The 22,846-nt window shown below is 42.7% G+C and overlaps 4 protein-coding genes across 4 annotated transcripts; all 4 read right to left on the bottom strand.

The window, feature by feature from the left end:
• Positions 1-68: 68 nt before the first annotated feature.
• Positions 69-8,054, bottom strand: SAPINGB_P005744 (uncharacterized protein; the record flags this gene model as incomplete). Its single annotated transcript, XM_032000458.1, has 1 exon — positions 69-8,054. One exon carries the CDS (start codon positions 8,052-8,054, stop codon positions 69-71), a length of 7,986 nt encoding a protein of 2,661 aa, XP_031856349.1.
• A 93-nt stretch (positions 8,055-8,147) lies between these two features.
• On the bottom strand, positions 8,148-12,878 carry SAPINGB_P005743 (uncharacterized protein; the record flags this gene model as incomplete). The annotated part of the gene is made up of 1 exon (XM_032000457.1): positions 8,148-12,878. One exon carries the CDS (start codon positions 12,876-12,878, stop codon positions 8,148-8,150), a length of 4,731 nt encoding a protein of 1,576 aa, XP_031856348.1.
• A 23-nt stretch (positions 12,879-12,901) lies between these two features.
• SAPINGB_P005742 (uncharacterized protein) lies at positions 12,902-13,276 on the bottom strand (the record flags this gene model as incomplete). Its single annotated transcript, XM_032000456.1, has 1 exon — positions 12,902-13,276. One exon carries the CDS (start codon positions 13,274-13,276, stop codon positions 12,902-12,904), a length of 375 nt encoding a protein of 124 aa, XP_031856347.1.
• Positions 13,277-13,630: 354 nt separating this feature from the next.
• Positions 13,631-18,201, bottom strand: SAPINGB_P005741 (uncharacterized protein; the record flags this gene model as incomplete). The annotated part of the gene is made up of 2 exons (XM_032000455.1): positions 13,631-14,103; positions 14,184-18,201. 2 exons carry the CDS (start codon positions 18,199-18,201, stop codon positions 13,631-13,633), a joined length of 4,491 nt encoding a protein of 1,496 aa, XP_031856346.1.
• Positions 18,202-22,846: the final 4,645 nt, after the last annotated feature.

Genomic DNA, 22,846 nt, shown 5'->3' with positions numbered 1-22,846 from the left:
CCTCAGATGAAGATGAAGCTTCATCAGCAGCAGCTTATCTCAGATGAAGAAGGAGAAGAAGAGGCTTATCATGCATCCTCAGATGAAGAAGATGCTTCATCAGCAGCAGCTTCGGAAGAAGAAGAAGCCTTGTCAAGAGCATTTTCAGATGAAGATGAAGCTTCATCAGCAGCAGCTTCGGAAGAAGAAGAGGCCTTGTCAAGTGCATCCTCAGATGAAGAAGATGCTTCATCAGCAGCAGCTTCGGAAGAAGAAGAAGCCTTGTCAAGAGCATTTTCAGATGAAGATGAAGCTTCATCAGCAGCAGCTTCAGACGAAGAAGAGGCCTTATCAAGTGCATCCTCAGATGAAGATGAAGCTTCATCAGCAGCAGCTTCAGAAGAAGAAGAGGCCTTATCAAGAGCATCCTCAGATGAAGAAGATGCTTCATCAGCAGCAGCTTCGGAAGAAGAAGAGGCCTTGTCAAGAGCATCCTCAGATGAAGAAGATGCTTCATCAGCAGCAGCTTCGGAAGAAGAGGAAGCCTTGTCAAGAGCATCCTCAGATGAAGATGAAGCTTCATCAGCAGCAGCTTCGGAAGAAGAAGAGGCCTTATCAAGAGCATTTTCAGATGAAGATGATGCTTCATCAGCAGCAGCTTCGGAAGAAGAAGAGGCCTTATCAAGTGCATCCTCAGATGAAGATGAAGCTTCATCAGCAGCTGCTTCGGAAGAAGAAGAGGCCTTATCAAGTGCATCCTCAGATGAAGAAGATGCTTCATCAGCAGCAGCTTCGGAAGAAGAAGAGGCCTTATCAAGAGCATCCTCAGATGAAGAAGATGCTTCATCAGCAGCAGCTTCGGAAGAAGAAGAAGCCTTGTCAAGAGCATTTTCAGATGAAGATGAAGCTTCATCAGCAGCAGCTTCAGACGAAGAAGAGGCCTTGTCAAGAGCATCCTCAGATGAAGAAGATGCTTCATCAGCAGCAGCTTCAGACGAAGAAGAGGCCTTATCAAGAGCATTTTCAGATGAAGATGAAGCTTCATCAGCAGCAGCTTCGGAAGAAGAAGAGGCCTTATCAAGAGCATCCTCAGAAGAAGATGAAGCTTCATCAGCAGCAGCTTCGGAAGAAGAAGAGGCCTTATCAAGTGCATCCTCAGATGAAGATGAAGCTTCATCAGCAGCAGCTTCGGAAGAAGAAGAGGCCTTATCAAGAGCATCCTCAGATGAAGATGAAGCTTCATCAGCAGCAGCTTCGGAAGAAGACGAGGCCTTGTCAAGTGCATCCTCAGATGAAGATGAAGCTTCATCAGCAGCAGCTTCGGAAGAAGAAGAGGCCTTATCAAGAGCATTTTCAGATGAAGATGATGCTTCATCAGCAGCAGCTTCGGAAGAAGAAGAGGCCTTATCAAGAGCATTTTCAGATGAAGATGAAGCTTCATCAGCAGCTGCTTCGGAAGAAGACGAGGCCTTATCAAGAGCATCCTCAGATGAAGATGAAGCTTCATCAGCAGCAGCTTCGGAAGAAGAAGAGGCCTTATCAAGAGCATCCTCAGATGAAGATGAAGCTTCATCAGCAGCAGCTTCGGAAGAAGAAGAGGCCTTATCAAGTGCATCCTCAGATGAAGAAGATGCTTCATCAGCAGCAGCTTCGGAAGAAGAAGAGGCCTTATCAAGAGCATCCTCAGATGAAGATGAAGCTTCATCAGCAGCAGCTTCAGACGAAGAAGAGGCCTTATCAAGTGCATCCTCAGATGAAGATGAAGCTTCATCAGCAGCAGCCTCAGATGAAGAAGAGGCCTTGTCAAGAGCATCCTCAGATGAAGATGAAGCTTCATCAGCAGCAGCTTCGGAAGAAGAGGAGGCCTTATCAAGAGCATCCTCGGATGAAGAAGATGCTTCATCAGCAGCAGCTTCAGACGAAGAAGAGGCCTTGTCAAGTGCATCCTCAGATGAAGAAGATGCTTCATCAGCAGCAGCTTCGGAAGAAGAAGAGGCCTTATCAAAAGCATTTTCAGAAGAAGATGAAGCTTCATCAGCAGCAGCTTCAGACGAAGAAGAGGCCTTATCAAGTACATCCTCAGATGAAGATGAAGCTTCATCAGCAGCTGCTTCGGAAGAAGAAGAGGCCTTGTCAAGTGCATTTTCAGATGAAGATGAAGCTTCATCAGCAGCAGCTTCGGAAGAAGACGAGGCCTTATCAAGAGCATCCTCAGATGAAGATGAAGCTTCATCAGCAGCAGCTTCGGAAGAAGACGAGGCCTTATCAAGAGCATTCTCAGATGAAGATGAAGCTTCATCAGCAGCAGCTTCGGAAGAAGAAGAGGCCTTATCAAGTGCATCCTCAGATGAAGATGAAGCTTCATCAGCAGCTGCTTCGGAAGAAGACGAGGCCTTGTCAAGTGCATTTTCAGATGAAGATGAAGCTTCATCAGCAGCAGCTTCGGAAGAAGACGAGGCCTTGTCAAGTGCATCCTCAGATGAAGATGAAGCTTCATCAGCAACAGCCTCAGATGAAGAAGAGGCCTTATCAAGAGCATTCTCAGAAGAAGAAGATGCTTCATCAGCAGCAGCTTCAGACGAAGAAGAGGCCTTGTCAAGAGCATCCTCAGATGAAGATGAAGCTTCATCAGCAGCAGCTTCGGAAGAAGAAGAGGCCTTATCAAAAGCATCCTCAGATGAAGATGAAGCTTCATCAGCAGCAGCTTCGGAAGAAGAAGAGGCCTTGTCAAGAGCATCCTCAGATGAAGATGAAGCTTCATCAGCAGCAGCTTCGGAAGAAGAAGAGGCCTTATCAAGAGCATTTTCAGATGAAGATGAAGCTTCATCAGCAGCAGCTTCGGAAGAAGAAGAGGCCTTATCAAGTGCATCCTCAGATGAAGAAGATGCTTCATCAGCAGCAGCTTCGGAAGAAGAAGAGGCCTTATCAAAAGCATCCTCAGATGAAGATGAAGCTTCATCAGCAGCAGCTTCAGACGAAGAAGAGGCCTTGTCAAGTGCATTTTCAGATGAAGAAGATGCTTCATCAGCAGCAGCCTCAGATGAAGAAGAGGCCTTGTCAAGAGCATTTTCAGAAGATGAGGATCCTTCATCGGCAGCAGCTTCGGAAGAAGAGGCCTTATCAAGTGCATCCTCAGATGAAGATGAAGCTTCATCAGCAGCAGCTTCGGAAGAAGAAGAGGCCTTGTCGAGAGCATCCTCAGATGAAGAAGATGCTTCATCAGCAGCAGCTTCGGAAGAAGAAGAGGCCTTATCAAGTGCATCCTCAGATGAAGATGAAGCTTCATCAGCAGCAGCTTCGGAAGAAGAAGAGGCCTTGTCGAGAGCATCCTCAGATGAAGAAGATGCTTCATCAGCAGCAGCTTCGGAAGAAGAAGAGGCCTTATCAAAAGCATTTTCAGAAGAAGATGAAGCTTCATCAGCAGCAGCTTCAGACGAAGAAGAGGCCTTATCAAGTACATCCTCAGATGAAGATGAAGCTTCATCAGCAGCTGCTTCGGAAGAAGAAGAGGCCTTGTCAAGTGCATTTTCAGATGAAGATGAAGCTTCATCAGCAGCAGCTTCGGAAGAAGAAGAGGCCTTATCAAGAGCATCCTCAGATGAAGATGAAGCTTCATCAGCAGCAGCTTCGGAAGAAGACGAGGCCTTGTCAAGTGCATCCTCAGATGAAGATGAAGCTTCATCAGCAGCAGCTTCGGAAGAAGAAGAAGCCTTATCAAGAGCATCCTCGGATGAAGATGAAGCTTCATCAGCAGCTGCTTCGGAAGAAGACGAGGCCTTATCAAGAGCATCCTCAGATGAAGATGAAGCTTCATCAGCAGCAGCTTCGGAAGAAGAAGAGGCCTTATCAAGAGCATCCTCAGATGAAGATGAAGCTTCATCAGCAGCAGCTTCAGACGAAGAAGAGGCCTTATCAAGTGCATCCTCAGATGAAGATGAAGCTTCATCAGCAGCAGCTTCGGAAGAAGACGAGGCCTTGTCAAGTGCATCCTCAGATGAAGATGAAGCTTCATCAGCAGCAGCTTCGGAAGAAGAAGAGGCCTTATCAAGTGCATCCTCAGATGAAGAAGATGCTTCATCAGCAGCAGCTTCGGAAGAAGAAGAGGCCTTATCAAGAGCATCCTCAGATGAAGAAGATGCTTCATCAGCAGCAGCTTCGGAAGAAGAAGAAGCCTTATCAAGAGCATTTTCAGATGAAGATGAAGCTTCATCAGCAGCAGCTTCGGAAGAAGAAGAGGCCTTGTCAAGAGCATCCTCAGATGAAGATGAAGCTTCATCAGCAGCAGCTTCGGAAGAAGAAGAGGCCTTATCAAGTGCATCCTCAGATGAAGAAGATGCTTCATCAGCAGCAGCTTCGGAAGAAGAAGAAGCCTTGTCAAGAGCATTTTCAGATGAAGATGAAGCTTCATCAGCAGCAGCTTCAGACGAAGAAGAGGCCTTATCAAGTGCATCCTCAGATGAAGATGAAGCTTCATCAGCAGCAGCCTCAGATGAAGAAGAGGCCTTGTCAAGAGCATCCTCAGATGAAGATGAAGCTTCATCAGCAGCTGCTTCGGAAGAAGACGAGGCCTTATCAAGAGCATCCTCAGATGAAGAAGATGCTTCATCAGCAGCAGCTTCGGAAGAAGAAGAGGCCTTATCAAGAGCATTTTCAGATGAAGATGAAGCTTCATCAGCAGCAGCTTCGGAAGAAGACGAGGCCTTATCAAGAGCATCCTCAGATGAAGATGAAGCTTCATCAGCAGCAGCTTCGGAAGAAGAAGAGGCCTTATCAAGAGCATCCTCAGATGAAGATGAAGCTTCATCAGCAGCAGCTTCGGAAGAAGAAGAGGCCTTATCAAGAGCATTTTCAGATGAAGATGAAGCTTCATCAGCAGCAGCTTCGGAAGAAGAAGAGGCCTTGTCAAGAGCATCCTCAGATGAAGATGAAGCTTCATCAGCAGCAGCTTCAGACGAAGAAGAGGCCTTATCAAGAGCATTTTCAGAAGAAGATGAAGCTTCATCAGCAGCAGCCTCAGATGAAGAAGAGGCCTTGTCGAGTGCATCCTCAGATGAAGAAGATGCTTCATCAGCAGCAGCTTCGGAAGAAGAAGAAGCCTTGTCAAGAGCATTTTCAGATGAAGATGAAGCTTCATCAGCAGCAGCTTCGGAAGAAGAAGAGGCCTTATCAAGAGCATTTTCAGATGAAGATGATGCTTCATCAGCAGCAGCTTCGGAAGAAGAAGAGGCCTTATCAAGTGCATCCTCAGATGAAGAAGATGCTTCATCAGCAGCAGCTTCGGAAGAAGAAGAGGCCTTGTCAAGTGCATTTTCAGATGAAGATGAAGCTTCATCAGCAGCAGCTTCGGAAGAAGAAGAAGCCTTATCAAGAGCATCCTCAGATGAAGATGAAGCTTCATCAGCAGCAGCTTCGGAAGAAGAAGAGGCCTTATCAAGAGCATCCTCAGATGAAGAAGATGCTTCATCAGCAGCAGCTTCGGAAGAAGAAGAGGCCTTATCAAGAGCATTCTCAGATGAAGATGAAGCTTCATCAGCAGCAGCTTCGGAAGAAGAAGAGGCCTTATCAAGAGCATCCTCAGATGAAGATGAAGCTTCATCAGCAGCAGCTTCGGAAGAAGAAGAGGCCTTGTCAAGAGCATTTTCAGATGAAGATGAAGCTTCATCAGCAGCAGCTTCGGAAGAAGACGAGGCCTTATCAAGTGCATTTTCAGATGAAGATGAAGCTTCATCAGCAGCAGCTTCGGAAGAAGACGAGGCCTTATCAAGTGCATCCTCAGATGAAGAAGATGCTTCATCAGCAGCAGCTTCGGAAGAAGAAGAGGCCTTATCAAGAGCATCCTCAGATGAAGATGAAGCTTCATCAGCAGCTGCTTCGGAAGAAGAAGAGGCCTTATCAAGTGCATCCTCAGATGAAGAAGATGCTTCATCAGCAGCAGCTTCGGAAGAAGAAGAGGCCTTATCAAGAGCATTTTCAGATGAAGATGAAGCTTCATCAGCAGCAGCTTCGGAAGAAGAAGAGGCCTTATCAAGAGCATCCTCAGATGAAGATGAAGCTTCATCAGCAGCAGCTTCGGAAGAAGAAGAGGCCTTATCAAGAGCATCTTCAGATGAAGATGAAGCTTCATCAGCAGCAGCTTCGGATGAAGACGAGGCCTTGTCAAGAGCATCCTCAGATGAAGATGAAGCTTCATCAGCAGCAGCTTCGGAAGAAGAAGAGGCCTTATCAAGAGCATCCTCAGATGAAGATGAAGCTTCATCAGCAGCAGCTTCGGATGAAGACGAGGCCTTGTCAAGAGCATCCTCAGATGAAGACGAAGCTTCATCAGCAGCAGCTTCGGAAGAAGACGAGGCCTTATCAAGAGCATCCTCAGATGAAGATGAAGCTTCATCAGCAGCAGCTTCGGAAGAAGAAGAAGCCTTATCAAGAGCATCCTCGGATGAAGAAGATGCTTCATCAGCAGCAGCTTCGGAAGAAGAAGAGGCCTTGTCAAGTGCATTTTCAGATGAAGATGAAGCTTCATCAGCAGCAGCTTCGGAAGAAGAAGAAGCCTTATCAAGAGCATCCTCAGATGAAGATGAAGCTTCATCAGCAGCTGCTTCGGAAGAAGAAGAGGCCTTATCAAGTGCATCCTCAGATGAAGATGAAGCTTCATCAGCAGCAGCTTCGGAAGAAGACGAGGCCTTATCAAGTGCATCCTCAGATGAAGATGAAGCTTCATCAGCAGCAGCTTCGGAAGAAGAAGAGGCCTTATCAAGAGCATTTTCAGATGAAGATGAAGCTTCATCAGCAGCAGCTTCGGAAGAAGAAGAGGCCTTGTCAAGAGCATCCTCAGATGAAGATGAAGCTTCATCAGCAGCAGCTTCGGAAGAAGAAGAGGCCTTATCAAGAGCATCCTCAGATGAAGATGAAGCTTCATCAGCAGCAGCTTCGGAAGAAGAAGAGGCCTTATCAAGAGCATCCTCAGATGAAGATGAAGCTTCATCAGCAGCTGCTTCGGAAGAAGAAGAGGCCTTATCAAGTGCATCCTCAGATGAAGATGAAGCTTCATCAGCAGCAGCTTCGGAAGAAGAAGAGGCCTTGTCAAGAGCATTTTCAGATGAAGATGAAGCTTCATCAGCAGCAGCTTCGGAAGAAGACGAGGCCTTATCAAGTGCATTTTCAGATGAAGATGAAGCTTCATCAGCAGCAGCTTCGGAAGAAGACGAGGCCTTATCAAGTGCATCCTCAGATGAAGATGAAGCTTCATCAGCAGCAGCTTCGGAAGAAGAAGAGGCCTTATCAAGAGCATCCTCAGATGAAGATGAAGCTTCATCAGCAGCAGCTTCGGAAGAAGACGAGGCCTTGTCAAGTGCATCCTCAGATGAAGATGAAGCTTCATCAGCAGCAGCTTCGGAAGAAGAAGAGGCCTTATCAAGTGCATCCTCAGATGAAGAAGATGCTTCATCAGCAGCAGCTTCGGAAGAAGAAGAGGCCTTATCAAGAGCATCCTCAGATGAAGAAGATGCTTCATCAGCAGCAGCTTCGGAAGAAGACGAGGCCTTGTCAAGTGCATCCTCAGATGAAGAAGATGCTTCATCAGCAGCAGCTTCGGAAGAAGAAGAAGCCTTATCAAGAGCATCCTCAGATGAAGATGAAGCTTCATCAGCAGCAGCTTCGGAAGAAGACGAGGCCTTATCAAGAGCATCCTCAGATGAAGATGAAGCTTCATCAGCAGCAGCTTCAGACGAAGAAGAGGCCTTGTCAAGTGCATCCTCAGATGAAGAAGATGCTTCATCAGCAGCAGCTTCGGAAGAAGAAGAAGCCTTATCAAGAGCATCCTCAGATGAAGATGAAGCTTCATCAGCAGCAGCTTCGGAAGAAGAAGAGGCCTTATCAAGAGCATCCTCAGATGAAGATGAAGCTTCATCAGCAGCAGCTTCGGAAGAAGAAGAAGCCTTATCAAGAGCATCCTCAGATGAAGATGAAGCTTCATCAGCAGCTGCTTCGGAAGAAGAAGAGGCCTTATCAAGAGCATCCTCAGATGAAGAAGATGCTTCATCAGCAGCAGCTTCTGGAAGAAGAAGAGGCCTTGTCATGCATCCTCAGATGAAGATGAAGCTTCATCAGCAGCAGCTTCGGAAGAAGACGAGGCCTTGTCAAGAGCATCCTCAGATGAAGATGAAGCTTCATCAGCAGCAGCTTCTGGAAGAAGAAGAGGCCTTATCAAGAGCATCCTCAGATGAAGATGAAGCTTCATCAGCAGCAGCTTCGGAAGAAGAAGAGGCCTTATCAAGAGCATCCTCAGATGAAGATGAAGCTTCATCAGCAGCAGCTTCGGAAGAAGAAGAGGCCTTATCAAGAGCATCCTCAGATGAAGATGAAGCTTCATCAGCAGCAGCTTCGGAAGAAGAAGAGGCCTTGTCAAGTGCATCCTCAGATGAAGATGAAGCTTCATCAGCAGCAGCTTCGGAAGAAGACGAGGCCTTGTCAAGAGCATCCTCAGATGAAGATGAAGCTTCATCAGCAGCAGCTTCGGAAGAAGAAGAGGCCTTATCAAGAGCATCCTCAGATGAAGATGAAGCTTCATCAGCAGCAGCTTCGGAAGAAGAAGAGGCCTTATCAAGAGCATCCTCAGATGAAGATGAAGCTTCATCAGCAGCAGCTTCGGAAGAAGAAGAGGCCTTATCAAGAGCATCCTCAGATGAAGATGAAGCTTCATCAGCAGCAGCTTCGGAAGAAGAAGAGGCCTTGTCAAGTGCATTTTCAGATGAAGATGAAGCTTCATCAGCAGCAGCTTCGGAAGAAGAAGAAGCCTTATCAAGAGCATCCTCAGATGAAGATGAAGCTTCATCAGCAGCAGCTTCGGAAGAAGAAGAGGCCTTATCAAGAGCATCCTCAGATGAAGAAGATGCTTCATCAGCAGCAGCTTCGGAAGAAGAAGAGGCCTTATCAAGAGCATTCTCAGATGAAGATGAAGCTTCATCAGCAGCAGCTTCGGAAGAAGAAGAGGCCTTATCAAGAGCATCCTCAGATGAAGATGAAGCTTCATCAGCAGCAGCTTCGGAAGAAGAAGAGGCCTTATCAAGAGCATCCTCAGATGAAGATGAAGCTTCATCAGCAGCAGCTTCAGACGAAGAAGAGGCCTTATCAAGTGCATCCTCAGATGAAGATGAAGCTTCATCAGCAGCAGCCTCAGATGAAGAAGAGGCCTTGTCAAGAGCATCCTCAGATGAAGATGAAGCTTCATCAGCAGCAGCTTCGGAAGAAGACGAGGCCTTGTCAAGTGCATCCTCAGATGAAGATGAAGCTTCATCAGCAGCAGCTTCGGAAGAAGACGAGGCCTTATCAAGTGCATCCTCAGATGAAGAAGATGCTTCATCAGCAGCAGCTTCGGAAGAAGAAGAGGCCTTATCAAGAGCATCCTCAGATGAAGAAGATGCTTCATCAGCAGCAGCTTCGGAAGAAGAAGAAGCCTTATCAAGAGCATCCTCAGATGAAGATGAAGCTTCATCAGCAGCAGCTTCGGAAGAAGAAGAGGCCTTATCAAGAGCATCCTCAGATGAAGAAGATGCTTCATCAGCAGCAGCTTCGGAAGAAGAAGAAGCCTTGTCAAGAGCATCCTCGGATGAAGATGAAGCTTCATCAGCAGCAGCTTCGGAAGAAGAAGAGGCCTTATCAAGAGCATTTTCAGATGAAGATGATGCTTCATCAGCAGCAGCTTCGGAAGAAGAAGAGGCCTTATCAAGTGCATCCTCAGATGAAGAAGATGCTTCATCAGCAGCAGCTTCGGAAGAAGAAGAGGCCTTATCAAGAGCATTTTCAGATGAAGATGAAGCTTCATCAGCAGCAGCTTCGGAAGAAGAAGAGGCCTTATCAAGAGCATCCTCAGATGAAGATGAAGCTTCATCAGCAGCAGCTTCGGAAGAAGACGAGGCCTTGTCAAGTGCATCCTCAGATGAAGATGAAGCTTCATCAGCAGCAGCTTCGGAAGAAGACGAGGCCTTGTCAAGTGCATCCTCAGATGAAGAAGATGCTTCATCAGCAGCAGCTTCGGAAGAAGAAGAGGCCTTATCAAGAGCATTTTCAGATGAAGATGAAGCTTCATCAGCAGCAGCTTCGGAAGAAGAAGAGGCCTTATCAAGAGCATCCTCAGATGAAGATGAAGCTTCATCAGCAGCAGCTTCGGAAGAAGAAGAAGCCTTATCAAGAGCATCCTCAGATGAAGATGAAGCTTCATCAGCAGCTGCTTCGGAAGAAGAAGAGGCCTTATCAAGAGCATCCTCAGATGAAGAAGATGCTTCATCAGCAGCAGCTTCGGAAGAAGAAGAGGCCTTGTCAAGTGCATCCTCAGATGAAGATGAAGCTTCATCAGCAGCAGCTTCGGAAGAAGACGAGGCCTTGTCAAGAGCATCCTCAGATGAAGATGAAGCTTCATCAGCAGCAGCTTCGGAAGAAGAAGAGGCCTTATCAAGAGCATCCTCAGATGAAGATGAAGCTTCATCAGCAGCAGCTTCGGAAGAAGAAGAGGCCTTATCAAGAGCATCCTCAGATGAAGATGAAGCTTCATCAGCAGCAGCTTCGGAAGAAGAAGAGGCCTTATCAAGAGCATCCTCAGATGAAGATGAAGCTTCATCAGCAGCAGCTTCGGAAGAAGAAGAAGCCTTATCAAGAGCATCCTCAGATGAAGATGAAGCTTCATCAGCAGCTGCTTCGGAAGAAGAAGAGGCCTTATCAAGAGCATCCTCAGATGAAGAAGATGCTTCATCAGCAGCAGCTTCGGAAGAAGAAGAGGCCTTGTCAAGAGCATTTTCAGATGAAGATGAAGCTTCATCAGCAGCTGCTTCGGAAGAAGACGAGGCCTTGTCAAGAGCATCCTCAGATGAAGATGAAGCTTCATCAGCAGCAGCTTCGGAAGAAGAAGAGGCCTTATCAAGAGCATCCTCAGATGAAGATGAAGCTTCATCAGCAGCAGCTTCGGAAGAAGACGAGGCCTTGTCAAGTGCATTTTCAGATGAAGATGAAGCTTCATCAGCAGCAGCTTCAGACGAAGAAGAGGCCTTATCAAGAGCATCCTCAGATGAAGAAGATGCTTCATCAGCAGCAGCTTCAGACGAAGAAGAGGCCTTATCAAGAGCATCCTCGGATGAAGATGAAGCTTCATCAGCAGCAGCTTCGGAAGAAGAAGAGGCCTTATCAAGTGCATCCTCAGATGAAGAAGATGCTTCATCAGCAGCAGCTTCGGAAGAAGAAGAAGCCTTATCAAGAGCATTTTCAGATGAAGAAGATGCTTCATCAGCAGCAGCTTCAGACGAAGAAGAGGCCTTATCAAGAGCATCCTCGGATGAAGAAGATGCTTCATCAGCAGCAGCTTCGGATGAAGACGAGGCCTTATCAAGAGCATCCTCAGATGAAGATGAAGCTTCATCAGCAGCAGCTTCGGAAGAAGAAGAGGCCTTATCAAGAGCATCCTCAGATGAAGATGAAGCTTCATCAGCAGCAGCTTCGGAAGAAGACGAGGCCTTATCAAGAGCATCCTCAGATGAAGAAGATGCTTCATCAGCAGCAGCTTCGGAAGAAGAAGAGGCCTTATCAAGAGCATCCTCAGATGAAGATGAAGCTTCATCAGCAGCAGCTTCGGAAGAAGAAGAGGCCTTATCAAGAGCATCCTCAGATGAAGATGAAGCTTCATCAGCAGCAGCTTCGGATGAAGAAGAGGCCTTGTCAAGAGCATCCTCAGATGAAGATGAAGCTTCATCAGCAGCAGCTTCGGAAGAAGACGAGGCCTTATCAAGAGCATCCTCAGATGAAGATGAAGCTTCATCAGCAGCAGCTTCGAAGAAGAAGAAGCCTTTATCAAGAGCATCCTCAGATGAAGATGAAGCTTCATCAGCAGCTGCTTCGGAAGAAGAAGAGGCCTTATCAAGTGCATCCTCAGATGAAGAAGATGCTTCATCAGCAGCAGCTTCGGAAGAAGAAGAAGCCTTATCAAGAGCATCCTCAGATGAAGATGAAGCTTCATCAGCAGCAGCTTCGGAAGAAGAAGAGGCCTTATCAAGAGCATCCTCGGATGAAGAAGATGCTTCATCAGCAGCAGCTTCGGAAGAAGAAGAGGCCTTGTCAAGTGCATTTTCAGATGAAGATGAAGCTTCATCAGCAGCAGCTTCGGAAGAAGAAGAGGCCTTATCAAGAGCATTCTCAGATGAAGATGAAGCTTCATCAGCAGCAGCTTCGGAAGAAGAAGAGGCCTTATCAAGAGCATCCTCAGATGAAGATGAAGCTTCATCAGCAGCAGCTTCGGAAGAAGAAGAGGCCTTATCAAGAGCATCCTCAGATGAAGATGAAGCTTCATCAGCAGCAGCTTCAGACGAAGAAGAGGCCTTATCAAGTGCATCCTCAGATGAAGATGAAGCTTCATCAGCAGCAGCCTCAGATGAAGAAGAGGCCTTGTCAAGAGCATCCTCAGATGAAGATGAAGCTTCATCAGCAGCAGCTTCGGAAGAAGACGAGGCCTTGTCAAGTGCATCCTCAGATGAAGATGAAGCTTCATCAGCAGCAGCTTCGGAAGAAGACGAGGCCTTATCAAGTGCATCCTCAGATGAAGAAGATGCTTCATCAGCAGCAGCTTCGGAAGAAGAAGAGGCCTTATCAAGAGCATCCTCAGATGAAGAAGATGCTTCATCAGCAGCAGCTTCGGAAGAAGAAGAAGCCTTATCAAGAGCATCCTCAGATGAAGATGAAGCTTCATCAGCAGCAGCTTCGGAAGAAGAAGAGGCCTTATCAAGAGCATCCTCAGATGAAGAAGATGCTTCATCAGCAGCAGCTTCGGAAGAAGAAGAAGCCTTGTCAAGAGCATCCTCGGATGAAGATGAAGCTTCATCAGCAGCAGCTTCTGGAAGAAGAAGAGGCCTTATCAAGAGCATTTTCAGATGAAGATGATGCTTCATCAGCAGCAGCTTCTGGAAGAAGAAGAGGCCTTATCAAGTGCATCCTCAGATGAAGAAGATGCTTCATCAGCAGCAGCTTCGGAAGAAGAAGAGGCCTTATCAAGAGCATTTTCAGATGAAGATGAAGCTTCATCAGCAGCAGCTTCGGAAGAAGAAGAGGCCTTATCAAGAGCATCCTCAGATGAAGATGAAGCTTCATCAGCAGCAGCTTCGGAAGAAGACGAGGCCTTGTCAAGTGCATCCTCAGATGAAGATGAAGCTTCATCAGCAGCAGCTTCGGAAGAAGACGAGGCCTTGTCAAGTGCATCCTCAGATGAAGAAGATGCTTCATCAGCAGCAGCTTCTGGAAGAAGAAGAGGCCTTATCAAGAGCATTTTCAGATGAAGATGAAGCTTCATCAGCAGCAGCTTCGGAAGAAGAAGAGGCCTTATCAAGAGCATCCTCAGATGAAGATGAAGCTTCATCAGCAGCAGCTTCGGAAGAAGAAGAAGCCTTATCAAGAGCATCCTCAGATGAAGATGAAGCTTCATCAGCAGCTGCTTCGGAAGAAGAAGAGGCCTTATCAAGAGCATCCTCAGATGAAGAAGATGCTTCATCAGCAGCAGCTTCGGAAGAAGAAGAGGCCTTGTCAAGTGCATCCTCAGATGAAGATGAAGCTTCATCAGCAGCAGCTTCTGGAAGAAGACGAGGCCTTGTCAAGAGCATCCTCAGATGAAGATGAAGCTTCATCAGCAGCAGCTTCTGGAAGAAGAAGAGGCCTTATCAAGAGCATCCTCAGATGAAGATGAAGCTTCATCAGCAGCAGCTTCGGAAGAAGAAGAGGCCTTATCAAGAGCATCCTCAGATGAAGATGAAGCTTCATCAGCAGCAGCTTCGGAAGAAGAAGAGGCCTTATCAAGAGCATCCTCAGATGAAGATGAAGCTTCATCAGCAGCAGCTTCGGAAGAAGAAGAAGCCTTATCAAGAGCATCCTCAGATGAAGATGAAGCTTCATCAGCAGCTGCTTCGGAAGAAGAAGAGGCCTTATCAAGAGCATCCTCAGATGAAGAAGATGCTTCATCAGCAGCAGCTTCGGAAGAAGAAGAGGCCTTGTCAAGAGCATTTTCAGATGAAGATGAAGCTTCATCAGCAGCTGCTTCGGAAGAAGACGAGGCCTTGTCAAGAGCATCCTCAGATGAAGATGAAGCTTCATCAGCAGCAGCTTCGGAAGAAGAAGAGGCCTTATCAAGAGCATCCTCAGATGAAGATGAAGCTTCATCAGCAGCAGCTTCGGAAGAAGACGAGGCCTTGTCAATGCATTTTCAGATGAAGATGAAGCTTCATCAGCAGCAGCTTCAGACGAAGAAGAGGCCTTATCAAGAGCATCCTCAGATGAAGAAGATGCTTCATCAGCAGCAGCTTCAGACGAAGAAGAGGCCTTATCAAGAGCATCCTCGGATGAAGATGAAGCTTCATCAGCAGCAGCTTCGGAAGAAGAAGAGGCCTTATCAAGTGCATCCTCAGATGAAGAAGATGCTTCATCAGCAGCAGCTTCGGAAGAAGAAGAAGCCTTATCAAGAGCATTTTCAGATGAAGAAGATGCTTCATCAGCAGCAGCTTCAGACGAAGAAGAGGCCTTATCAAGAGCATCCTCGGATGAAGAAGATGCTTCATCAGCAGCAGCTTCGGATGAAGACGAGGCCTTATCAAGAGCATCCTCAGATGAAGATGAAGCTTCATCAGCAGCAGCTTCGGAAGAAGAAGAGGCCTTATCAAGAGCATCCTCAGATGAAGATGAAGCTTCATCAGCAGCAGCTTCGGAAGAAGACGAGGCCTTATCAAGAGCATCCTCAGATGAAGAAGATGCTTCATCAGCAGCAGCTTCGGAAGAAGAAGAGGCCTTATCAAGAGCATCCTCAGATGAAGATGAAGCTTCATCAGCAGCAGCTTCGGAAGAAGAAGAGGCCTTATCAAGAGCATCCTCAGATGAAGATGAAGCTTCATCAGCAGCAGCTTCGGATGAAGAAGAGGCCTTGTCAAGAGCATCCTCAGATGAAGATGAAGCTTCATCAGCAGCAGCTTCGGAAGAAGACGAGGCCTTATCAAGAGCATCCTCAGATGAAGATGAAGCTTCATCAGCAGCAGCTTCGGAAGAAGAAGAAGCCTTATCAAGAGCATCCTCAGATGAAGATGAAGCTTCATCAGCAGCTGCTTCGGAAGAAGAAGAGGCCTTATCAAGTGCATCCTCAGATGAAGAAGATGCTTCATCAGCAGCAGCTTCGGAAGAAGAAGAAGCCTTATCAAGAGCATCCTCAGATGAAGATGAAGCTTCATCAGCAGCAGCTTCGGAAGAAGAAGAGGCCTTATCAAGAGCATCCTCGGATGAAGAAGATGCTTCATCAGCAGCAGCTTCGGAAGAAGAAGAGGCCTTGTCAAGTGCATTTTCAGATGAAGATGAAGCTTCATCAGCAGCAGCTTCGGAAGAAGAAGAAGCCTTATCAAGTGCATCCTCAGATGAAGATGAAGCTTCATCAGCAGCAGCTTCTGACGAAGAAGAGGCCTTATCAAGAGCATCCTCAGATGAAGATGAAGCTTCATCAGCAGCAGCTTCGGAAGAAGAAGAGGCCTTATCAAGAGCATCCTCAGATGAAGATGAAGCTTCATCAGCAGCAGCTTCGGAAGAAGAAGAGGCCTTGTCAAGAGCATTTTCAGATGAAGATGAAGCTTCATCAGCAGCTGCTTCGGAAGAAGACGAGGCCTTATCAAGAGCATCCTCAGATGAAGAAGATGCTTCATCAGCAGCAGCTTCGGAAGAAGAAGAAGCCTTATCAAGAGCATCCTCAGATGAAGATGAAGCTTCATCAGCAGCAGCTTCGGAAGAAGAAGAGGCCTTATCAAGAGCATCCTCAGATGAAGATGAAGCTTCATCAGCAGCAGCTTCGGAAGAAGACGAGGCCTTATCAAGAGCATCCTCAGATGAAGATGAAGCTTCATCAGCAGCAGCTTCGGAAGAAGAAGAGGCCTTATCAAGAGCATCCTCAGATGAAGATGAAGCTTCATCAGCAGCAGCTTCGGAAGAAGACGAGGCCTTGTCAAGTGCATCCTCAGATGAAGATGAAGCTTCATCAGCAGCAGCTTCGGAAGAAGAAGAGGCCTTATCAAGTGCATCCTCAGATGAAGAAGATGCTTCATCAGCAGCAGCTTCGGAAGAAGAAGAGGCCTTATCAAGAGCTTCCTCAGATGAAGAAGATGCTTCATCAGCAGCAGCTTCGGAAGAAGAAGAAGCCTTATCAAGAGCATTTTCAGATGAAGATGAAGCTTCATCAGCAGCAGCTTCGGAAGAAGACGAGGCCTTATCAAGAGCATCCTCAGATGAAGAAGATGCTTCATCAGCAGCAGCTTCGGAAGAAGAAGAGGCCTTATCAAGAGCATTTTCAGATGAAGATGAAGCTTCATCAGCAGCAGCTTCGGAAGAAGAAGAGGCCTTATCAAGAGCATCCTCAGATGAAGAAGATGCTTCATCAGCAGCAGCTTCGGAAGAAGAAGAGGCCTTATCAAAAGCATTCTCAGATGAAGATGAAGCTTCATCAGCAGCAGCTTCAGACGAAGAAGAGGCCTTATCAAGAGCATCCTCAGATGAAGAAGATGCTTCATCAGCAGCAGCTTCGGAAGAAGAAGAGGCCTTGTCAAGAGCATTTTCAGATGAAGATGAAGCTTCATCAGCAGCTGCTTCGGAAGAAGACGAGGCCTTGTCAAGAGCATCCTCAGATGAAGATGAAGCTTCATCAGCAGCAGCTTCGGAAGAAGAAGAGGCCTTATCAAGAGCATCCTCAGATGAAGAAGATGCTTCATCAGCAGCAGCTTCGGAAGAAGAAGAGGCCTTATCAAGAGCATCCTCAGATGAAGATGAAGCTTCATCAGCAGCAGCTTCGGAAGAAGACGAGGCCTTATCAAGAGCATCCTCAGATGAAGAAGATGCTTCATCAGCAGCAGCTTCGGAAGAAGAAGAAGCCTTATCAAGAGCATCCTCAGATGAAGATGAAGCTTCATCAGCAGCTGCTTCGGAAGAAGAAGAGGCCTTATCAAGTGCATCCTCAGATGAAGATGAAGCTTCATCAGCAGCAGCTTCTGACGAAGAAGAGGCCTTATCATCAGCAGCATCCTCAGATGAAGAAGAAGCTTCATCAGCAGCAGCTTCGGAAGAAGAAGAGGCCTTATCATCAGCAGCATCCTCAGAAGATGAGGAAGCTTCATCAGCAGCTGCTTCGGAAGAAGAGGATGCGTCATCTGCAGCTTCCTCTGATGATTCTTCTGCTTCTGATACTGCATCTTCCGATGATTCAGATAACGATTCAACATAATTTCCATTACAAGCAGCATCTTGTACTTCTTGTATACACGCTGTTGGTAATATTGTTCCCAGATCAACCTGCACGCTGTTAGGAGTTGCATACCCAATTATTGAACCACACATTAAACATCCTCCAATTACTTGTTTCGCTCCCATAGACAGATCGCTGCAAGTTTTTCCGCTTAATTCGTTCCCTGTTATCCATGTTTGAGTAGTTGAACAGTATGCGTTACATGTGTCTGAATCTAATCCTTCTAATGTACAAGATTCTATTGAACACAAATTTACAGCGTCTAAGTTGCAATCCGCCAATAATCCTGTGACAACTGTTAAGACATCAGTCAACAACTGCCCAATTACGGTTAAAAGATTTCCAACGATAGATAATAAACCACCGACAACGCACAAAAGCGCAGTAACCAGATTTCCACAGTAATTGTTAGCAGACGTCGCAAGATTTCCACATAATACACAGCCAACCACATTTCTTTTAACAACATTATCGATAACTCCACAAGCGACCAAACTTATCAAATTTAGCGAATAATCTTGGGCAGTACCACACATGGTTTCGCAATTACTACTGTCAGTATTACCAACGTCACAAATACACTGGGTATTAAAGCTATCAGGAATTGAAGCCTCATTAGCGGTGTAACAATTATTCATCCAACCTTCGTAATAAATATAATCGCTTGCCGTTACGAAGCCATTTGTAACACAATAGCGGCAAGCAGTGACAGCTGATAGAAGTGTCCCCCCCATGTCTACTGCATTCGAGTCTATAGTAACTGTATGTGTTGGATCGCATGTATAACCTGATGAGAAGACACTAAAGCTATAATAATAATTATCAATAAGGGTATTGGCGTTGTTACAAGCATTTTCACAAACAGTTGTGCTTATAACACAAGTGGCAGACACTGCTGCAATTCCAAATATTGGAATAAATAATGCACTAATTCGCATTGCTAAACTTCTCGTTAGTAATGGAACTTCGTAGATTTATTTGACATCTACTTACTGCTTGTGGTATAATAAATATCACCTTATAACTTAGTCCCTATTCTTTTCTGTTTCCGTTTTAGAATTCATTAAATCATTAAAAAAAAGTCGGGTTTAACTCATACCTTGTGATAGATAATTATTTTAAGACTAAATATAATAATTGAAAGAAGTAAAGAATTTATTTTAAATTCCTCCTTTCCTGATTTCTTTTCAAAAAAATTTGTTAATAAATAAGGTTAAGGTGTAATAAAATAAAGTATCGATGATTGTAAGCTATATTGTTTTTTTTTTGAGGGGGGTATTCCCAAACTTATATATTAATCGCAAACATATTTTAAAAGAGTCCATTATTAGGCTTGTTTATGGGAGATATGCACGTTTCCCAAAACAAAGGCAATAAATTGCGGATATTATTTTTAGTATAAACTAATAATAATTATTGTTATTGTCACATATTATTATTAATACAGGTCCCACTGTTAAAATTAAAACATCGTGATAGAAATATTTCCCTTTTTGTCGAAATTTTTGTAAATAAGCCAATCATATTCCTGAAATTTAAAGTTTTTGACCCAAATAGGAGCTTAAAATATCAAGTATGCGGCTCAAATTCTTTTTTTTATGCAACATTAAATTTACTATGGGAAATTTGGATTTTTACTCATATTAAATTTTAACAGTGTCCTATTAAAATTCTCTTGTAATAGCCAACATTTTTGGATTGTCTCTTCTACTTTAATTGGTAGTTTTTGACTTCTCATTATGGTATTTTTCTTGAGAAGAATCTGGGATATTAAGTGCTTAAAAAAAAGAATTTAGGATTTCATTAATTTCATATAGGATAAATTTTTTACAACAATTTTTGATACATTGGTCTTAGGCAATATGACAATGTTTTTTTGGGATATCTATCGATAGGGATAAGTATAGGTATAGATTAAGGTTATTAGTTTGGACGTGATGTAAATTTCTTTTTGCGACAATATTTGTTTCCTTGTTGTTTAGCCGTATACCCAGTATCCTTTATTTATTTTATCTACAAACAATTTAGTATTTTACATAATAAATTTTTTCAGTTATTGTCACGGGGGGCCTCTGGGCCCCGTGACCTGAGTGGTTAGGGTTACATTGGCCAGGTGGCAATATAACCACAAACCTAGAAGCATCACCAGAACCATCAGCATTACACAAGAATAGGATACTGAAGAGATAACAAAGTATTCTTAAGATCAAAGGTAAGAGGAATGATCTAGGCTGATGGTCCCGGGATACTAATCATATATAGACTATTACTTATTATTCAATAAATCACTTTTATTATTTATCACTATCATTATTAAAGTCATATTATACCGAGAACTCGACAGTTATTTATTTAATTTATTCGGGCAGTTCATAAATTCATTTCACACAGTACATTGAGTTATCACTAACTAGATATTGCAGATAATAATGATCAATTTTTAATCCAATAGCATATTAGATGGTTATATTAAAAGTTTATGATCATCAATATACTTTGAAAACCTTGAAGCCTAGTAACTATTTTTTCTTGAACAAGCTGTGAAGCCTAAAAAAACCTAGTATTTTGCTAACAGCACTATTGGCTGTATCTGAAGAGAAAAAATCATAAAATTTACAATTTCAATGGCTTTTGTGAAAACAGAAAGAAACATATATAAATATGCATTCAAGCTGTAACTTATTACTAATGATGTTCTATACAATGTTTTGAACATTAGATCTAATATTAAAGAGTTTGATAGTTGAGTTAATGGTCGAGAAAAAAAATAATTTCAAATCTGAATGAATTATTGTAATTGCAAAGGTATATTAGAGTTACTAAAACTATCATTTTATATCTAGGAAAATAGGTCTCATAGTTTTTAGTGGATATGAGTGGGGAAGTTTTGAAGTTTTGAATCTTTATTTTTCAATAATTGTTTTTTTTTTTTTAATTTTCCATTTTGATTGCTAATATCTTGAAAGCGAGTTAAATGGTTGTTTTCCAATTCATTATATTATTATAATTGAGCTCTATGGTTTATGCCCAGTATTGTGTCAATTATTTGACTAATTAGTCTAAGCATGCATTGCTAGCCCGTTTCCTCTTTCCTTTATTTTATTTTATTTCATTTCATTTTCTTCAGTTTACCTGACTAAGTCTTGGTCAAAGACAAAAGAAAATTGATGAATCAGATATCTGGAGTCCAATAATGGATTTCTGTGTTAACATATATCTGTTGTTATCCTTTGTCGAAGATAAAAACCAACCTGGCAATTTTAGGGAACATAGCTGCAATGAATTATGCAGAACCACAGGTTATTCTTACCAGACAAATAAAGGATATTATCATGAAGCTACTAATATTTCTGTGTTCAGAGATATTGTAAGCTTTATAATCGCTTTCTTTCTTGATCCTGTTACATAAGCTTTATTTCAATAGACTTAAAAGTATAGCAATAGTTATGAGATTTTATATTAAAGAATTAATTTAAGGAAACTTGGAATTGGAGAGGTTTCTTGCTCAGGTTTTGATATTTTTGCCAAGTTGTCCAAGAACCATCTTAACAATTTTTTGTTGTGTAATTGTGATAACTCGTGGTATTGTCATACAATATTTTCAAAACTTACAAGCGGTTTTGGTTTCGTTTTGGCAAGTTACACTGGAGTGAAATTTTTAAATCATGTAGAGGTTGTTACAGTTTGTCGAGGAGCGCAAAAATTTGCTTGCATTCAAGCGCATTCTTTTGAAATTCCTTTGACTTTTATCATGATTACACAGTTTAAATGAATAGAGTTTATGATCACAACAAAACGAATAAGGTTTTGTGAAATATCAGTGTAGCTTCAATATTTGATACCTCTAAGATATTTCAGTTAAATTTTTTTTGTTGATCAAATTCAAAAGAATTATCGATCGTCTTGTATCAATTGTTGGAATCATGACAGGTGGGCAGGAATCATGGTGTGGTAACCATATTAGTGACTACTGGAGTAGCCAGTTTAGTAAATCAATTCCAGGTAAAGTGAATCACGAACTTCAGATTTATTTTAACCAACAAACTAGCCACTTAATGAACAAAGTCCTTGTAAAGGTTTTTTTTTTTTAAACTTGAACGTTACGATGCCTCCTTTGCTTAATTTCCCGACAGTTGAAGTTCACCCTTTCATTTCCAAAACAATATTGACAGCAACTGATGGACCCACAAAAAAAATTTTTATATTTTCCATTATCCCTTAATTTGCTGGAAGAAACAAAAAAAGGGGGAGCAAGAGTGTGTGTTGAAGTATATGAAGGACAAAATTAAAGTTACTTTGGAGCAAAATACTTTTGTCATAATTAGGAATTTTATGACTAGAGTAGGTAGATTGTTACTGGAAGCCATAATTGAATGTTGATGTAAATTAAATAGACTACTTTCAAATAACCTCGACTCACCAGAAACAATTACAATAAAGACGGTTTACAAGTTATTTTAATTTGACGACAAGTGATTTTCCTGTTATTCAAAACTGTGTTTGTCACTTTATAAAATTAGGAATTAAACTAGATTAATGTTTATTTTGGTTACTTGAAAAAAAAAAAATTCATTAATATGAAGTAGAAAGATATTTTAAGTTTATATTTCCTAAATAACCACCATATTTAACCCTAGATTTAATTTTTTTTTTTAACAAACAATTGTTCAGACTCAGCTTAAATGTCTAAGAAATGTAAGCCAAGTGCATAAAAAAGCAATTATACTACAACGATAACGCAAGAACAACTAAAGCTAATTAATTAAAAAAAAATCAAAGCTTTTCTTTATATTGTTAAATTTTGAAGTCTTCAATGAACTTTATAAGCAGTTTAGTAAGTTTATTTTGGCAATTCTACATTATTTATTCCAAACTCAGTTAAGAGCAATTATTAATTTTACAACAATTTTTATTTTTATTTTTTCAAAATCGTAAATGTAGAAGGTTATATAATCATGTATTATTTTGTTTATTTCTCAGGCGGTAAATGGTAATTTCCTTAAGACGTCGTCGTTTTTTAATTACAAAAAACTAGTCATTAAAAATTATTACCTGTTCAGTCTAATAATACGTAATGATTGGTTTACTACCTTTACATGCAGAAATAAAAAAAAAAGTCTTTTTTTACAATTTTTTTTTGCCACTATTGGCAAATCAATCTCTTGTCAAACGCTTAGTTTATTTATTTAAAAAAGAAATTTTATGTACCAGGTTAATCCCAATTTGGATTAAAATAACAAAGCAAAACAAAAAAAGCAAAAAATGGAAAAAAAAAAAAAGAAAAAAAAAAAAGAAAATAAAATTAAAAAATAAAAAATAAAAATACAATAAAAATAAATAAGAAAAAAAATAGATTTCTCCAATTGAGGGCGGCATTTATAACTTTTATCACTTTAATCCCAACCTTCACTTAGAGCACCTTGTTACTCGATACATAACAGAATGAAAATTATTTGTTACTAGACGAATGCTATTTTTTTTTTTTTTTTTTTTTTTAAATCCCATTCAAATATTACTATTGGAAATTATTAGTTGACAGGTAATCATTTTAATTAGTTGTTTTGATATATTGCATATGTCGAC

Source organism: Magnusiomyces paraingens, assembly GCF_902498895.1.
Source record: "Magnusiomyces paraingens strain CBS 517.90 genome assembly, contig: contig5, whole genome shotgun sequence".
NCBI classification, from domain to species: Eukaryota; Fungi; Ascomycota; class Dipodascomycetes; order Dipodascales; family Dipodascaceae; genus Magnusiomyces; species Magnusiomyces paraingens.
Note: the sequence above shows the minus strand (reverse complement) of the source record. Positions and strands in the feature narration are given on the sequence as shown.